The following is a 19385-nucleotide window of genomic DNA, read 5'->3' as shown; positions in this document are numbered from 1 at the left end:
ACCACCTAAGGGTTGACAATAAATTTCCAAAACCCTCATTGCCAAGTTTCCGTGGTACGTCCCTTGGAAGCCACTGTTGCATTTTTGCTTTCTCTTTCCAGAGCAGGAGACCTTGAAAGCTCCCTACCTGTTCTGTTGAAGGGCGAGGGTGTCTCAGAGCTGGCTGAAGCCACTCGTTCTTGCTGTCGGAAGAACTCCCGAGGGTTCTCAGGCCGCTGAGCAATAATGGCAGCTGCCTCCTACCAGGAAGCGAGGGGAAGGGGGGAGAGACAAGGGTCAAGCACAGCACAGCCCTTCGTATACCCGCTGCCTTAAATACAGACCGAACACCCTGCCCCATCCTTTCCATGCAGTAGCCAGGTCAAGAATGACAAAAGTAGACACGTGCCACGCATATGCAATGTGCCCCCATGCCCCTCCAGCAGGAACAATGGCACAGAGTGACATAAAGAGCAACAGCACGACAAACTGGCTTTCAGAGAAATGAATACAAAGCAAAGGAGAACACACACACACAGACACACACACATAAACAAACACACGTTGTTTCTCCCCAAGATAAAACTCAGGTCCAACCCTGCTGCTTAAGCACAAAACTCCATTCATCAATATACAACTCCAGCTAAATCACAGCCACCAAACTGAAGCCTACCTTTCCCTGCCGAATCTTTGCACACAATGCCACAACCTCATGCAGCAGTACTCTAGTAGGGTGCAATGGGAGTCTTTTGCCTAGACAATGCATGCTGTGCCCCGGGGCCGCACTCACCTCCACCTCCGACTCAGACTTTTTGGGCTGCTGCCTGTCTTCATCGTCCTCCTGCTCCCCCTAGGGAGAGAGGTCAGCGTCAGCCCCAGGGCACCTCAACCACACCAAAAGGCCCTATTTATGCCCTGACCTAGCATTAAGCTGGAGCAAGGGAGAGCCCTTGGGAAGAACGCCCTCTCCCTGGCTGCAGAGTCAGTCCCCAAAGTCCCCAGCCAGACTTGGTGCTCCATTCTTCCTCCTGCCAAGATCCTGGGGGGAGCCAGCTGAACAACTGGGCAACCAGTTCACCCAGCTCCTGAAGCTTCACTTACAAAGATGGATTGCTCGTTCAATCGCTGCTTGGCTTCTTCGGCTTCCAGAGTCTGCTGCTTTCGCCTAGTGGTAAAGGAAAGATGGAGGTTGGCGACACTGACTCAAGAATCCTAGGTAGAGTTGACAGGCTATTATTTAAGCTTCCTAACATTAAATGAAATGTCCACAATTCAGTATTCTCATCCATCCAGAGATCACAGAGAGCATTTCAGGCTCTAGGACCTTTTTTTTTTTTTTTTTTAAATCAAACCTGTTATTGCATCTTCTTTCTTTCAGTGTTCATTAACAGGTCCAAATGTTTCATTTGTCTTATGTCTTTCATTCCTGAAAGTGGGAATCCATTCTAAAACTGGCTTTGCAAAACCTCTTGTTTTCTGGCAATAACCCTTTGCAGCTGAGGGAGGAGGCACAAGTGTAATAGTTTATTTGGCAGCAAGAATTAAAGGGGACTATGGCAGTCATATAATGTCATTACCAAAATGAAGGGAGAAATTTCCAGACCGATTCTACTCCCCCCCCCAAAAAAAAATTTGTGGAAATTCTGAGGACTGTTGGTTTGTAAAAACGTTTAAGGTCCTGCCAGAATTCAACAGAAAATTATACAGACTCTTATTCAGAGCTTAGAAATTATAAACATCCTTTAACCTGTGGATTGCTCACATCCATTTTACACTGAAGGGTCAAAGCGAAAAAACATTCTCACCATATTATATTCAAGAAAAACTGTTTTGCAAGAACATCATATTTCAATTCTCAACTTACCTTAGTACCTTCTTTTAAAATTGTTGTTTATCTGAATGTTGTTTCTGTGTATAGTGTTACATTTTATGACTCTGGCTATTACCTTGTTTCTTGAAAAGCAACTGTGTTTCATTTTTATTGTTTGATTTTGTAGCTTAATGCCTGCTTGAAAGTTAGCCAGTCTTCACTATTTCAATGATGAAATGATAAAGTATCATTCTTTTTAATTTAAGTCTTCCTAGGCCTTCAGCTACATTGATCTACATCAGGGGTAGGGAACCTTGGCTCTTTTATGACTTGTGGACTTCAACTCCCAGAATTCCTGAGTCAGCATGCTTGGTTTAGGAATTCTGGGTATTGAAGTCCACAAGTCATAAAAGAGCCAAGGTTCCCTACCCCTGGTCTACATTAAGCTAAAATTGGTCCTTAACTTACAATCACAACTGGGACCAGGATTTCTGTTGCTAAGCAAGGCATTTGTTAAGTGAGTTGTGCTTGATTTTTTTTTACAACTTTTGCCACAATTCTTAAGCAAACCATTGTAGTCGTTAAGTGAATCGTGCAGTTGTTAAGCAAATCTGGCTTCCCTCATTGATTTTGCTTGTCGGAAGCTGGCTGCAACGGTCACAAATGGCAATCCCATGACCCTGGGACATGGCAACCACTGTAAATACACACCAGTTGCTAGGCACCTGAATGTTCATCATGTGACTATGACAAAATTGGAAAGGTGCAACTTTTATAAGTGCCAGAATTGCAAATCATTTTTCCGGTGCTGTTCTAACTTCGGTTGGGTTGTTACACCAATGGTTGTAAGTCAAGGAGTACCTGTATGAAGATCACCCTCTGAAATACAGATGTGGGCTGCGGTCAAGCTATCTCCATTAAAATCCCTTGAGTTTCACCCATGTGAACATAAACTTATTTTCTGGTGGTATTTTTAAGTTTTAACTGACCTTAAGTACAGCTACTTTGAAGTAAGACCTACAGAGCTACTTTGAAAACCTACAGAGCTGAAGTTTGCAGTTTCCTGGCACTGAGTGATTAGAAATGCCATTTTTGCATGTAGAGTCTCTAAAGAGTAGTAAAAATGTTTTTAATTCTGGGAAGTTGTAGAATGTGCACAATTTCTTACATACCTAAACTCAAAACCACAAACCCTTATACAGTTTTTTTTTTTTGACAGATGGTTCCAGTTGTCTGCCTCCTGCTGCAAAATTAGGCAGAGAGTGCTAAAACTGTCTCTTTTTAACATCCCTTCTCTCTCATTTGTTAACAGAGGGGCTATCTTAAACGTAGTAGTCAAAGGCAAAGGGAAGCACTGCATGAATCGTCTTTGTAAATAATGGCTGCTATAATAATAATAGAAAAGACACTTCTCATATAAAGAATAAACCAAATGATAGAACCTCTCCCCTAAACCAATTAGCTCAGCCAGCTTTATAAACACTGAAATACAATTCTCTTAAGTCATATCTTAACTAGATATCTTAACCAGAACAGAATTTCACAATTTTAACCACTTCAAGAAACGTGGACTTCATCTTCCAGAATTCCCCAGCTAGAATTCTTTGAAAGAATTGGTCCACGTATCTTAAAGTTGCCAAAGGCTCTAGAAGAAAACTGGCAATACTTCATGAGATCTCTAGCCTTTTCCCCATTGACCAGTTATCTAGCAACCTGTGTGAGTTGACTCTAGTAGCTGATCACCGTTGGGAAGGTATGTCTTCCACTGGCAGACTTTAGCAGTGAGTTCTGTGCAAGTAGTCCTCATTTAGTGACTACATTTGGAACTGGCAACTCTGTTGTTAAGTGAGGTGATCACTAAGTAAAACCATGACTACGCTTACAATCTTACTACAGCTTTCCTTCACTTTGCAGGTCTGCGGAGATAATAAATGTGAGGATTGGTTGCAAAGTTACTTTATCACTATCTTAACCGTGAACCGTTCACATCCAAGGCAGTCACTAAATGAGTACTTCCTGTAATGCCTTTGTGGCCATTCTTTCTCTTCAGCAATTTTTTCCCCCAGAAGGCAATTGCTAGGGTTTTGGTAATCTTCCAACACGGCTGGCTGACTTAGTTTAACCTGTCCATATGGGGTAAGTTTTGAGTTTGGAGTTTTGCTAACTGGAGTCAATTAACTGTAGATTGTTCTTGCAACAAACCATATTCTCCCAACTGGCCCACTTAAGTATATGAAAGAACAGGCCCACAGATAGCTTGTAACAAGCGGAAAGGTGGGGTTTTTTTCAAATCACCCTGATTGCTGGGGTAACCTTGCAGAGCCACCACAAACTACTGTATAAGTAGAATTGCATCTGTCTCTGTCGCACTGCCTATCTATCTATACTTTAGCTTGCCCCAATCCTAATGGACCTTGAGCAGGGAATGGCAAAGCAAAAACAATAATATATAAAGGCACAAGGCAATTAAAAACCATATAATCACAGGCACCCAAATCAACTAGGGTCCAAAATCAGCTCGAATGATATTACTTTCACTTGTTAATGAATTAAAACAGGAATTGGGAACCACGTAGTTTCAGGGGAGAGCATTCCACAACATGTTGTCTCCCACTGAGAATGTCACTCCAGGAGGCCCCAGCCTGTCATGAGAGGACGGAGTCCCTCAGCAGACCCTCTGGGGACGATGGGACTGCTGGACAATTTCGGTTCTGATGGGGACATTATCTGATGCCTCTCACAGGTGCCTAATCAGGTGCTTAATCAATTGATTTAGGGGCTTCCCCATTTACTCCATTAAAAATATAGAGAGATTATGCTGTAGTGCAAGGGTCTCCAACTTTTTTGTTTCGGCGGCCCAGTGGGAGAGGCAGGGGCAGGTATCTTACGCGTGCATGCGCAAACGTGAATGTGACCACACGTGTGTGCACACGTACAAACAGGCTGCAAGCATGTGCACCACGCAAATGGGGCTGGGAGCATGTGTGCAAGGCTCTCAGGGATGGCGCCATCTGTGTGAGGCTTATGGTCCTGCTGCCTCCAGGCTCGCGATGATGCTACCATCAATGTGAGGATTGCACCGCGGCCCGCAGCAATGCCACCCAGGTGTGAGGTTCCCACTGCTGCTTCCGCGGGAGGCTTGTGCTGCGGCCCACAGTAAGGCCACCGGCACGCGGATTGCGCCCCCGCCCTGCGCAAGGATCACGCCGTGGGCCACCTGCTACTTGCGGCACTGCCGCCATCCACTCAATACTAGCGGTGCTGCTGCTGCCCACACAACACTTGCAGCAATGGTGGCATGAGGGAGGGTGAGCATGCGCACACGCATGTGCACTGCCCAGCTACTCACACGGCCCGGCGGCCAAGAGGCCATGGCCCAGTAGTGGGCCATGGCCCATAGGTTGGGGACCTGTGCTCTAGTGCTTTACCCAACAGATTTCTGTAAGTATTCACCACAGGGCACACAGGAAAAAAGAGCTGCTGTTTCTAGTTGTCATAAGTTTCCAAGAGACCGAAGAGTGCCATAAAGCACAGTCTGAAAAATTATACATGGACTGGGGAGGCTGAAATCCCCACTTTTAAAAACCATCCGAGAGCCCTATAGGCAGTCACTGTATCTCAGTCTAAGCAACCCACAGACATGTTGGGAGAATAAATTCCTTGTAATATTTTTATTATAATAAGTAAGACAAGTTATAGCTTACTAAACAATTAAATACACACACAGCAAAAGGCTAATCAGTCAGGAAATGAAATAGGTTTTACTAAGCTATTCAAGCCCATTTTTGATGGGCAGCGGCCCTTGAACCTGGGGCTTTCTATTATCAAAACATAGCCTGTACGCTTGAATTCCTGTATGGCCTTTCCCCAGTACTGAAGAATCATGTGGGCATCTAGCTGCAACAGGTTTCTTAAAATTAGGGTGATGCAGGCAGAACATTGAGAGACAACTTGGGACACACTGAGGACAAGCCAAACAGAAGGAAAAGCAACTGGGCAAGCAATGAGACAAGACAATTTTTACTTCTAATAATGTGAAAATGTGTCAAAGAAACATCCTTGCATCTCTACATAACATCAATGACACCTCCCAAAGAGAGGCAGAGAGAGGCAGAACTTCACCCAGCAATCTCGTACCCAAATCAATCAAACCATGAAAAACATTGTGCCACATAACCATGATTCACAAAAAAAAATCAAAAAAGAAAAACCACAGGAGTATATAATATTCTAAATCTAGCATGTCAAAGAATAATGGGCAAAATTACAGCTGCTCATAAATGCCACCGTCTGTGGGAGGAAGCAGCTTTTGCCTCAGTTGGAGAATGCAACGGATCTGGCTATTGCCTCCCCCCCTCACTATTATTACTACCACCAGCACCTCCACCACCCTCCTCCTCCTCCTCCTCCTAGTCCCTCCCTTGCCTATGCTCCTCGATCTGCTCTTCACGCTCCCGGTAGCGCTTCTCACGCTCCTCTTGCTCCTGCCTCTCCTGCTCCATGCGCTCTTGCTCAAAACGCAGCCGCTCATCCAGGGCTTTCTTCCGCTCTTCTTCTTTGCGTAGCTCTTCCTCTTTCTGCAAAGGATGAAACAGGGACAGTGAGGGCCAACTCCACTCATAAACCGCCTCCCGTCCCACGGCAGGGGTGATCAAAGGAAGCCAGGACCGACTGCGTGTTTTGTGCAAGTCCATAGGCACACTGGCGCCCACACAGATGTGTGTCTGAGCCTGAGCTGTTTAGAAGGAGGATGACCAACCTTAGCTTGCTCCCAGAATTGCTCCCGATTGAGACGTTTCATCTCCACAGCTGCATCTGTCTTCTGATAGACCGTGCCCTAGAATTCAGAAGTCAGTCAGATAAGACTCATTGAGAGAGGTGTGTTTGTATTCTAGGTTTGCTATCCCCCTTAGAAAGCCATCATCTGTTGCTAGAGTCACCTTAATGGAATGATTTCTTCCATTGTGCATGATCATAATTGCATGGGAATAACTGCCTAGAAATTTCCCCAAATATATAACTTCCTCTGAAGGAACATGTAACAACAGATCAACCCAAGAACTGTTGTTCTTCTGTATTCTCACTCTTGAAAATGAAGTGTTTTGTCCTTGAGACCGAGAAATAAGCTGAGGTCCTGTTGCTTCTGTTCCTATCCCACCAGTAAAACTCGGAAAGAAAAACTAATGTGAGGTTGGCTCAGTGAAGAGTGTAGAAGAAATATTACCACAGGTTGGGCATTTTCATCCTCACGCAGGTGAAGGCGGTGCAGCACTGGACTGGCAATGCGAGCCAAGCCATTGGAGAGTCGCTGACCGATAGCTCCTGGATCTATGTCTTCCACACTGCTAGCATTGACAATTACATCCACACCCTGTCAGAGGAAGCATTAAAATCACACAAAAGTATTCAGGATCAACTTTTCTGAGACAAGACTTGGCCACCCCAGACTCACCATGTAGAACTGGGCCCACTTTCCAATAGTTCATAATCAACACATTTTAGGTAAAGACCATCTTTTGCTATTGAGAATTCTTAATATTTATTTCTTATCCTTCTTAGTCTTATTATTACCTATGTATTACTTAGGAGTCATCTAGTGAGGTGTGCATGATAGGTAGGACTAAAGCAAGCTGCGATTGGGATCATACCCAAATCATTCATTCTTTGATTCCCCCCCCCCTTTTTTGCATTGTGTTTGTATCAGCTTTCTCTGCAACCAACAACCTTCCCCTTAAGAGACAATGGGGAAAGAAGTTCTTTAAAGGCTGAAATTATGATACAAGCTACATGTACTTCTAAAGCAATAGGATGCCCTGCTCTATCCTTTATAGAGTAATGTCATGCTTGCATTACACTATATGTAAAAAGGCTGTTATCTCAACATTTCGGGAACAGCAGAAGTTTAATTATTGATTTATTCTATTTACACCCCATCTTTTCTCTAAGAGCTCAGAGCAGCTTAGAGGAGATTATCTCCTAGTTCTATTCTCACAGGAACAATGTGGTGAGATAGACTGAGCTGAGAGCGAGGGACTAGACCAATATCATCCATATGAGTCTCCCCAGTCCAGGTCCAACTCTTGATCATTAGCCCACCCTGCGTCTCATTTCCACCTGCATGGTCCATTCACATAACTTCTCACCTACCTGGAAGAACTCTGCAATCTTGGCCACGTGGCTAGCACAGGCACACTTGCGGGCATCAGCTACATCCTCTCCCACCTGCCAAGAATGAAAAGGAAGAATGATAGGAAAGATTAACGCTGAGAAATGTCACTCATGCACACACAGGCTCTCCAGAAGAATTAACAGAAACAAAGATGGCAACAGACCAGGAGAAAACTAGTAGCGTTCCTTAGGTTTCAGAAATGAAAGGTTTTCCTCTCATACATTTGGGCCAGCAACAAAAGATGTGATACTTAAGACAAAAGCCTTATCATTCTGCTAGCAATGTAGAAAAGTGACGCCCCTCTCCCTCCGACCTCTCTTAAATTCTGTGGGTGCCAAGGTGTTCCCCTCATTTGAGGCGTTCCAATTGCCCTGATTTTTAGTCAATACAATTTTCATTAAACAGAAAGCAAAGAAAAGAAAAGCATTATACATATTTCTAAGGATACCTCCAGGTTACAAAGAGACCCAAAAGTGCTTTTTCAAAAGGCAACTGGATTTTGTTTTTCCTTAAAGACCTTTTGCTTCTCGCTAAAAAGCTTCTTCAATTCTAACAGAAGCTTCTTGGATGAGAAGAGAAATGTCTTCAAGGAAAAACAAGAAAGCCCAGAGTTGCTTTTGAAAAAGCACCTTTGGGACAACCATGACCTGGATGACTGAGAATCTCCATAGACAAATTCTAGTCTAGAGACATTCTTAGAAAAATTTTAAAAATACTGTATATACACGGATGGCAGCAATCTAAAGCATTGTGTGGATGTTTGCCCACCCAGGAAAATTTTTTTACAAAGATAAACAGAGAGGTTGGAAGAATGGGGAAGAACAATCTCACCAGTTCTGTGACCACCCCCAACCCCAATCACTATTGTGAGAGCCATTTTAGCCTTTAGTCTTCCATTTGTGAAATTCCAGCTGTGCCTATCAATACAAATAGGGGGTGTCTCCATGGGGACTCTCGTAGCAACATCTGGAAAAAGGAAGCTGGAACTCATACAGTTAATATAGCTTCTATTGCTTTGTACTGAATCCTCTCATAGTGGAGAAGCGGACAAGCTCTTCTGAGGGCATGTTGTCCATTCCCTTTTCACTTTCTAAATTAAGATAATAATTTGCAGCTCAGTAGCTGCTCTTAATCTCAAAGCAAAGCAGCTGCATTTATGGGAAGGTCTGCTCCTCAGCAGTATTCAAACATGCGATATCCAGGAAAATGCCATCACCTCCAGGCAGCCAGACATGGTCGCAATTCACAAATACACTCAGCTGTTTCTTTGCCATCTCAATTACTGCAAAACACCAAGGAACATCCTTTCAGTATGTTCCTCAAATAGTTTTCTCTAGCCTGGCATCCTCAAATGTATTCCATATAACTTCCATCATTTTCAAGCAGCACAACTATAGCTATTTTGGTTGGTGGTAATTATAGTTATAATCCAACACATCATCTGGTGGGGGGGAGATAATCCTTGAGAGTGTGGACACAGCAGTGGGAAACTGTTGTTCAAGATTCTTAGGCTTCTCCTGAATAACTGGAAAATAGCACCGCCTTCTTTTTAAATGCCATGTATATTCCTGCTGAGAATTCACTTATTTTTTAAAAAAAAATTGACAAGCTATTTTCTCCCTAAAGAATATTGTATTTAAACATTTCCATTAGCCAAGGTCTAAGTTAGGTGCTGAAAATGTAGGTTAAAAACTAGGGAGTGAAGAAGGAAGGAAATACAGAATGGTAATGTGAGAATGGGCGGTTTCTGAATGGTGAGGCAGGCAGTTTAAACTTATGCTGTTTATTACCACAGTAATTCCATTAGAGGGCAATACTGTACAATCTACTGTAGTCAATGGAAGCCAGCAATATGTCTGCTAAAAGTACTGGCTTTTTCCTCAGAGCCATCTTGATGTTTTCTTGAATAGGAGAAAGCCCAGATGCTCTTACAAAGAGATCATCTTGTGTTGAAAAATGGTCATGTATGACTGGTCCAAAAGTTTGGAAAGATATCAACCTTCATCATGAGGATCAATTTCAAGATATTAGAGGGTCACTTTCTACCTAAATCCTACCTAAATCTTAAGGCTGTTAGCACAGATCCCCAAAAGACTCCTGTGTTGTAAGAGCAGGAAGGAGGGGAGGGAAAAATGTGACTTTGTGACCAGGAAATCATCACTTGGAAGTTCTTCTCCTGTCCAGTTCTTGAAAGATAGCTAAGTCCACTCAGGACCAAACCACACAATATGTGCAGCTTAAAATGATTATGTCCAGGTTTTTTTTTTACCATGAGGGAAACATGTAATTGCTTGATCCAGATCAAGTTCATGTTTTGAGTAGGGCTTAGGAAGGGGCCTCTTTCTCCCAACCCCTTAGAAGAATTTATGCGCACACACAATTCTACCTAAACCAGACACATGAATGTGTTTACAGATTATTTTAAACAAAAATAGTGAGAGCAAGGATAGGCCACTCAGCCTTACCTATCGAGTGTCAATCCAGATAGGACTACTTGAGTGTTCTATCAAATGAGGGCGGGAGGAGGGAGAAGGAAGTGTCTCTGGTTGGTATATCTTTTAAATACGGCATAATTTGTCCTTCTAGGCTAGTCAGTTTTATATCATGCATATAAATGAAACATTCTCCTTCAGGAAAGAAGAGTGAGCTATTCCCCAGAGAGGCTTTTTTTTAGGCCTTACCCAATTAACGAGGACATATTTAGGCAGGGTGGCCTGGGGATCTTTGACACTGCAGAATCCGTACATCACCTTCTGGTTCTCAAAATGGCTAGACAGCTCTTGCAGGCCACCAGCTGGGGAGAGAAAGCAACACACTCATGGGACAAAGCAACAGTCAGACCTTTCTGCTTTTCAGCTTAGGATACTCTTTATAAAATGAAATCTGTTTTCTCAGCCATCTGGGGAGATTCCTGTTGTAAGTCATGAGCAGCTCAGTCCCAAATTCAACCCTCTGATTATGCAATTATGCTCTATGGAAGGAAGGAGCAAATCCCTTTTTCGGAGGCAAAAACTGCTTGGACTAAAGACAAAGTAGCATTTGATTCCAATACTCACTTCCTGAGGCTGCCAGCTTCAGATTATCAGAATCTTCTTCATAGGTATACAGAGCCCTGGAATTAAAAAAAATAAATAAATGCAAACACGTTGGAACAGGAAAGCACAGTATAGAAGTATGACTATTCCTGCTCTCCCAAACCTACACAAAAGGAAAGCTGGAGTCACTATTAAGAAAAAGACAATGTGATGGCTTGTATTGCAGTAGTTTTGTACATGCTGATTATTTGTTCCCCTGCTGCAGTCCCAAAAACTGTGGATGGCTTTAAAACACTTTATCTTAATTATTTGGAATAGAGATTTCAACAGACCAGAGTGAACCTCACACTTCCCAAGGACTAAGCACACTTGGGATCCTTTCGCTTTTCAAAAAGTGAAAGATGTGGCTCATAAAGTTGAATTGCTGTCTGATGCTGAGTTAATTTGCATGCTCTCTGCACAGAATGCATGCCATACCGGCCTTGAAGAAAGACTTATTTAAAATATATTGTTTTCTGTACAGAATTTCACTTCCCAGCTGAAGTTTTTTTCTTTTGCAATAGAATTATTAAAAGTATTATAACATATGTTTTCATGAATGATTGTCTGTTTCATCAAGATCTGAAACATCGTCTGAGTTTTAGATTTATGGAGAGATTGTAAAAAGTGAAATCGGGGAAAATGAAATCAGGAAATACAAGTATTCATGCACTGAAATTAAGAGGAGTCATGCACAAAAACAATACTTATTGGGAAAATATAAATATAATAATAAGAAGAAATGGATTGAGAGAGACATGACTTGAAGAACTAGGCAAGTTACTGTAGGAGAAAGAGGGCCAAAAATTTGGTGTTGGTTCCCACTTCTAGCCCAAACACTTCAATCCAAAATCTAAGAAATAAAACTGCTAGTGATCTTGGCCTTGAGTTACTAATGATAGATGCCAGATCTACTTGTAATTTAAACATGTTCATCCACACTTTGATACTGAATATCCAAGTGGATCTTGCATGGATTATCAAAACCTTGTGGGGAGGGGGGGGAAGAGCCCTGATGTTATCCTGAAATTCCCCTCCCTCTAATTTTGAGTATTTCAGCAACCAACTCCAGGACTGGGTGGGGTATAGTGTTGATTATGAGACACATCTTGTCTGTGGCCAAGGTTTCACTTGTGGGGAAACAGACCATGTGTGCCTATGTGTATGATTGGGCAACAAGGATATGTTGGCAGTCCTGCTCATGTTCTGACTGCTGTGCTGCTAAATAGGATGCTTTTTCAAACCTACCTGTTAAAATTAGTTTGGAAATTTCCCCAGCTTTTTAGTGCTGTGAAATTTTAATTTTCATATCTTGAGAACAGCTTTGGGGAAGGCTCAGAAATTCCAGGACAACCACAGGCATCTCCCACATAAATCTGCTCATACACATAGATATACCTGGATTGTTTTCTCAGAACAGTTAATGATGTGGAGGGCATTTGGTTGAAGTTTTTTTTTTCATCGTAATTAGATCACTCTCTGCTCCAGATGAGATTCATGGTTGCCCAGGACCTCTGCAAGGCAGGTCTGTCTCAGGAGCCTAATGGATGCAGGTGGATTCCAGAGGGCATTTGGGAATCTTCTTAGTGATCTTAGAGTATGCCATAGAGTTTTGGATTCAGGAGGCATCTTTAACGATTGCTCCCAAGTGGACCCTTCCCATTAGCCAATTATAGGGAGTTTTTTGAAAAAAACTAGGAGATGAAGAAGCAGTAACTATGCCTGGAATGCTGGTGGAGGAAAATGAAATGTGAATATGACTGCGTAGCGGCATAAGCTTATGTTCAAGCCTACACAATAGCAGTAAGAGCAATAAAGCATCAATCCTGGCCTGCTAATCTTGCTTTAGATTGTTCAATTTTTGCCAGGGGAAGGATGAGCAGGAAGAGCTTCCCCCTGGCTTCTATGACTCCTTACTCCAACATTTCGCTAATAAAAGTTACATTCACTACAGTCTGGATTTTTCATGGACAAAGACATAAGTGATGCCGGATAATGTCTTGTAATGCTATCTAGGACTTCTTTCAGCTGATGGGCTCTAATGAAGTGGACAAGGTGCTCCTTAACCCTGCTGTTTGTGAGACTGTATCCATGCTTCTCTTAGCTCCTTCAGTTTGTTTAGTTTTATGCATGGTTTGGGACACATACTAAGTGGGACCAAGAAATAATCAGTCTCTTAAGGGAGGGAATGTTGTCAGCATCTTGAAGGAGGCACTGGTACACTGCCTTTTCAAGAGGCTTCCTTCATCCCAGCTGTTTTGGACAAGTGTTGCCTGGTCTTCACCTTCCCTTTTTTGAGGAAAATTCTTCAGAAGATGGTGAGGTATTAGTTATCAAATGCCTTAGAACAGGGATCTTCAAGCTTGGCCCTTTTATGACTTGTGGACTTCAACTCCAAGAATTCCTCAGTCAGGCATGCTGGCTGAGGAATTCTGGGAATTGAAGTCCATAAGTTATAAAAGAGTCAAGACCTCTGCCTTAGAGGAAGCAGATTATTTAAATTGTTTATATCTCCACCTTTCCACCTGTATACCTCAACCTCTGTTTGGAGGTTCAGGAACTAAACAGCCTGAAGTTAAACCACAGCAAATCTGAGCTACTGTTTATTCAGAAGGGCTCTCTACCAGCTTCAGGTGTAACTTTATTCTAAACTCACAGCCTGCTAGATGGATGGATAGAAAGCATGGTCAGGAGTTCTTCAGTTTTGTCCCAGTTGTTCCCTACATGGAGTGGGAACTCTTGGCAACAGTGACTTATGTACTTATCACACAACTGGACTACTGCAAGAGGTTCTCTATGGGGCTGCCTTTGAAAATCACTCAGAAACTGTGTTTGTTGCAAAATGCAATGGTGTACTTGCTGGCAAACAAATATCACCATAGCTACATGACACCCAACAACAAAGGGGCTGAACTGGCTAGCAATTTGTTTCTAATTATAAATGGTTTTAGCTTATAAAGCCCTACATTGCTTGGTTTCAAAGAATCTCAGGAGCACTTCCACCTACCTGATGTATGCTCCCTACCCAAATCTGGCCATTTTTATTGCAAATCCCTATTTTGGAACTCTTTCCTCTTCCTCTCAAGGCCAGGATAACACATACACTTGTGGCTATCTGGAAGTTAGTGAAGACTGAGCATTTCCCAAGAACATTCAGGAAATGATGCCTTGGTATAGTCTTATTGTCTATATCTATATTGTGTTATTGATTGTATGCAATTTTATTTTATTCGGGGCAAATTCCAAGAGCCCATGCAAATTGCAATGGTATAGAAATTAAATAAGCAGGGAACATTCCATCTTCAGAAGATAGAACTAAGCTTCTGGGTGAATTGTTACTTGACTCTGGATTTTTGAATACCTACCTGAAACATTTTTGTTCCTGGACATCACCTTAAGTTTAATAATATTTTGTGAGATTGAAGTGCTTCCATCAGTTTTTTTTTAACAGAGCCTTTTTTAAAAAAATATTGTCATTTCAAATCTCAGATTTTTATGTTGAATTTGACCTCTCCTTAGTAAGAAACTAGAGGTCTTTGTGTCAAGGTATTAAGGCAAAGAGTGAATCTACGCCCTCCTTAAAAACCTCCTTAAAAAAAAAAACTGGATACCAAGCATCATTGGGTCCAGAATGTAATTCCTCAGGAGATCTCAAAATAACTCAGATGTGAAATCACTTGTCTTCTAATAAGAGGGTGGAAAGCACCTCCCACACTAATGTTGCAAAAAAAAAAAAAAAAAATACAACCAGCACCATCCAGAGGCTCTCACTGCCTTAGCCAAGTTGATCAAAGCAGCATTGCAGCATGGTGACACATCCTGCCCTTAAGTTCATGTAACCTTATGGTTATTGTGGAAAAGAGGATGGTCTTTCATCATGATGCTGCTTCTGCCACTCTAACTCTCTTGCCCCCTGCAGACCCCACTGAACAGAACAGAAAATAAATGGAAAAATATCAATTATATTTAAATATGTTAATTTGATAAATGTCAATTAAAATTAAATCAACATTAATTTTTGTCCTATTCCTGCCCAATTTTTGGAGTATAGCTCCTGGCATTCCACTCAAAAATGGTCCTTAATCCAAAACAATTCAGCACCTTTATATAATAAAAGCATCCCAAATATCATCCTCTGTACCGGAAAATATGAAAGTACTTAAAATAATGCTAATTTTTAAAAAATAGGATTTGGAGAGGAAACAATAAAAAGCTGACCAGTTAGCTGATCAGAGTATGCCCCAAATAAATTGATGGAAAAGCATTATTAATAATAATTTTCTAAGTCATATAGAAGGTTAAAGGAGAAGCAACATAGTTTCTACAAAAATGTAATGTTGGAAATCTACTTGAAGAGTTTTAAAACAAGACTAGACACATTTCTTGAAAATAAAGCTATCAACACTTTCTAGTCATGATGGCTTTATTATTGGAAGCAACTACTATCATGGGAGAAATGATGGGAGATTTTTATTGTGTCATGCCTGTCTTATGGACCTCCCATTCTCAAGTTTCTTGGCAGTGACATACAATCACGTATGTCAATAAATTCCCCAAAGCATCTGGTTGGCCATTTTGAGGACAGCATTGGCTAGGCAGGTCTGGGTCTAAATGAGACAATCCCATTTGTATCTTTAACTTTATATTGTCAAAGTATTTCAGGGATTTTGGTTAGAATGACAGATTAATAATTGGCTGCAAACCAAGGTGTCGACTGCTCAGCCTCTAAAGAGAGTTACCTTCCTAACAGTTTCTGCAAAATAATGATCATCACAAAATTGTGTTAAAAGAAGAGCAATTATCATTTCTTATTTTAGAACACAGCTCATCTCAGAATTTTCCAAGGCATATGCTTTACTTAGGGGAAGTTGGCCTGACAGAGTGAAGATTCAGAATCACTGCTGTGAGACAGGCAACTATATCAGGCAACTGACTGATTGATTTAGACAATCAGTCAGGTGAACTTTTTGCCCATGTCCAATTCCAACTGCAATATGACAGGGCAAAGATACCGAATTATAGTGCCTTCCATGTGCGCAGGACTGCAGTTTCTCTCAACCTGGAGCAGCAAAGCTACTGGCGGGCTGAGGGTGACTGTAGTGCACTGTAGTTAAAAAGCATGGGTCGAGCCCCCAAATCAAGGCACCCAATGCAAGGTAACCCAATTCATTTTCTTCTACATGTAAATTGACAGTCCTTTGCAAGGTTGTGAATTGGAGAAGATTTCCACTGAAAGAGCAAATTAAGAACTAGAAACAGAATGGCATAATGCTCTCCCACCTGGGCTTAAAGACCCACACAGTTCTGGCAGTGAAGGACAGGCCCATTAAGCACTGGAGGGAGGAGGAGAGGGAGGGGAGAGAGCGTGGTGAAATTAAAGCAGCAGTTGCATATTAATGAGCTATCGTGGTTTGTGTGAAGGAGCCTCCATGGAGACAGTCTCTAAGATACCGCCCTTTTTTCCATATCTGCTGAGGGAAGCCTATTTGCCCACCATTGCCAATCTTCCAGCAGGAATCCAGTCCAAATGCTTTTGCACAACCTCCCATGCACAGGGGGTTCAGTTCTCTTTACCACCTCATCTGAAGGCCTCCTGTGAAGGAGGAGGAAGGAGCACAGAGAATTTGGTCTAGGCTGCGTGGGTGGAGAGACTTAAATCTCAGCTTATCAAGGCAACCAGCATCTCTCTGTCACCATGGCAACTACACTGCCATCCAGCAGGAGACAGTTCATATGATGAGAAGAAGGTGATTTAGAGGGGAGTGGGGGATGAGAGACATTTGGCCGTATGCGGTTCCTGCCATGTACAGAGCCACTATGGCATTACAAATCGAGAGGCACTTTCGCTTCTGTGTATTTAATGGCTAAAGTGGGAGTTTACTGAGTAAGGTCTCTTTCTGGATACCGTGTGCTCCATTTGCTGAATTGCTAATTTTTTTTCTACTGCACGCCTTCCAGCATAGACTATGTTCCATCTGCTCTCCATTTCTTGCTCCAAAGTCCTGCTAGAATTTAAAGAACTTAATATGGACTTCATCTTTCATAAAAACATTAGATTTACACAACCAGCTTTTTGGCAATGTGTCCATTCCTTTGACATCAGAACAGGGAATTTTACAAGATTCAAATTATTCTATTTTGGACACATTATGCAAAGAACTAGCTCAGGGGATAAAGATGGAAAGAAAGAGGAGACTGAAAATGACCAGCAGTGAGATAACAAAAAAAAAAAGGGACTGCAGGCTAAAATATATAAGGACCGGTTGCTGGAATTGGGTATGTTTAGTTTAATGAAGAGAAGGTCCAGGGATGGTGTGATAGCAGTGTTCCAATACTTGAGAGGTTGGCCACAAAGAAGAGGGAATCAAGCTATTATCCAAAGCACCTGGAGGCAGGACAAGAAGTAATGAATGGAAACTAATCAAGGAGAGAAGCAACCTAGAACTAAGGAGAAATTTCCTGACAGTGAGAACAATTAATCAGTGGAACAACTGGCCTCCAAAACGTGTGGGTGCTCCAATATTAGAGGTTTTTAAGAAGAGATTGGGCAAACATTTGTCAGAAATAGTATAGGGTCTCCTGCTTGAGCAGCCGGTTGGACTAGAGGACCTCCAAGGTCCCTTCCAACTATTATTCTGGTGTTCTGGTAATGATAAGTGCACCATCGGAAGACCCGAAGGACCAAGTTAGGGGCGTATCATTAGGGAGAAAATATATATAGGTGGTCATTAAGAGCTAACATCAACTTGATAGAACATCATCAATCAAGAAGGGTTGCCATTCTTGACTGGGAAAAATTTGATTGACTATTAGATAACAGCAGAGAAATACAGAACAATATTTACCAACCACCACCATCACTGAGATTTCTTTGTGAAACTCTGCCCTGAGACTCGACTAACATTTGCCAGCAGTTTGCCTCTAATTTATCACTCAGTTTGCCAGATTGCAAATGACACCTTTGGAAGAATGTGGTTGATCAATGGGCAGTTTCCTATTTGTTATAAGAGGGACACAGTGCCTTTACCTGTACCCTTGGTTTTCGACGCCTATTTTCCTATTGCTGCAGCAGGCTCTAGGTAGACTCTGAGGGTGCCTGCTGGCTTGTTTCTCTTTTTCCATAGTAACAATAGGGTTAGCAATTTATTTCCAAAGTAAGAAGATTTGCTATGACCTAAATTTGAGGAACCTGAATTGATTGGCCATTTCTTCGCTGACATTAACCAAGAAACCTGTTTATTTTAAGAATCCAAATGTATATTTAAAAGGTAGTTAACCTTGTTTAAAAGTCATCTGTCTCCATCAGTGATGGCTGTTTATGGAATTTGACATGTGCTAAAAGCATCTGTACTGAGAAACTACATATGCCTGCAGCGGTTTCAATCATGCGAAGCCATCAATGTTTCCTGGAATTATGTACGTTATTTTATTGCTATCTCTGCCTTCTATACAGCAAACAATTTGACAGGTGATCTCTATACCGAAAGCATTTCCATCAGCTGAAAAGCTGGCAGCCTGTTGGTTCATAGAAAAGCATATTTTTATCTAAACATCTTGGAGTGACACTCAAAATATCTGAGTGTGATGTTAAACATGGTACTGCGTTCAGTTTATCAGAGGATTTTTTTTTAAGCAGGAGAAGAAGAAAAGCAAGAAAGACAAAGAGATGATAGTGCCAGTTAACTGGTGCTCAGTTATAAAGTTCAAAGGCTTACAGCTATAGATTATCACCAACCTTCCCCAATCTGATACTCTTCAGGTGTTGCACTACTATAAGCAGTACACACTTTCATCAGCCTGAGCACTGCACCGTGTTGAGGGCTGCATTCTACAAATGGAAGAATCCAACACATGTTTTGGGGGAGAGGGAGTGGGGTAGATTTCCAGTGATTTCAAGAGATGAAATGGGTGCCATATGTCCCTGGAAGGCTTAAGATTTCAATTAGCTGCTTATAAGCCATATTTGAAAATAAAAGGCTGGAAAGGAAGATGGTTGCCGTGGCTCACATTTGGAGGGCAACAGACTGGGTATGGTTGCTTTATTCTAATATGAAAACTCCTGGGACAAATATTTTTTATCCTCAGCTTTAGTGGGTATTATTATGTTAATTATAGAGTATCTGCACTGTAGGACTAATTTAAACAATTGAGTGATCGGTAGAACATAGCAGAGAGTTTGGAGATCCTTACCAGACAGAATTAGTAAATAGACAGGGAAACAAAGAGTTTGCCCTTGGATATTGTGGATTCTTTAATCAATTAAATAAAATCCCATTCCTGATCTTTGGGTAAATATCTTAGATTGTATACCTGGGGCTCTTTCATATTAGCATTACAAGACCCAATCAAAACT

At 41.8% G+C, this 19385-nt stretch overlaps 1 protein-coding gene across 6 annotated transcripts in view; it reads right to left on the bottom strand.

The window, feature by feature from the left end:
• Positions 1 to 19385, bottom strand: part of DBN1 (drebrin 1) — a 45143-nt gene that overhangs the window by 7769 nt on the left and 17989 nt on the right. For 3 of the 6 annotated variants that reach the window (XM_039356769.1, XM_039356767.1, XM_039356770.1), the window contains exons 2-10: positions 11015 to 11070; positions 10640 to 10752; positions 7937 to 8011; positions 7014 to 7160; positions 6549 to 6626; positions 6215 to 6366; positions 1081 to 1144; positions 770 to 829; positions 128 to 239 (exon numbers count right to left, since the gene is read on the bottom strand). In XM_039356769.1, the coding sequence (XP_039212703.1) occupies positions 128 to 239; positions 770 to 829; positions 1081 to 1144; positions 6215 to 6366; positions 6549 to 6626; positions 7014 to 7160; positions 7937 to 8011; positions 10640 to 10752; positions 11015 to 11070 (857 nt within the window). The remainder of the gene's footprint in view (positions 1 to 127; positions 240 to 769; positions 830 to 1080; positions 1145 to 6214; positions 6367 to 6548; positions 6627 to 7013; positions 7161 to 7936; positions 8012 to 10639; positions 10753 to 11014; positions 11071 to 19385) is intronic. The other 3 variants (XM_039356766.1, XM_039356768.1, XM_039356771.1) reach the window with 1 other exon arrangement.

Source organism: Crotalus tigris, unplaced genomic scaffold (genome assembly GCF_016545835.1).
Source record: "Crotalus tigris isolate CLP2741 ecotype Arizona unplaced genomic scaffold, ASM1654583v1 scf7180000018829.1913635, whole genome shotgun sequence".
NCBI lineage: Eukaryota > Metazoa > Chordata > Lepidosauria > Squamata > Viperidae > Crotalus > Crotalus tigris.
The sequence above is the reverse complement of the archived record's forward strand: the minus strand, read 5'-3'. Positions and strand labels throughout refer to the sequence as shown.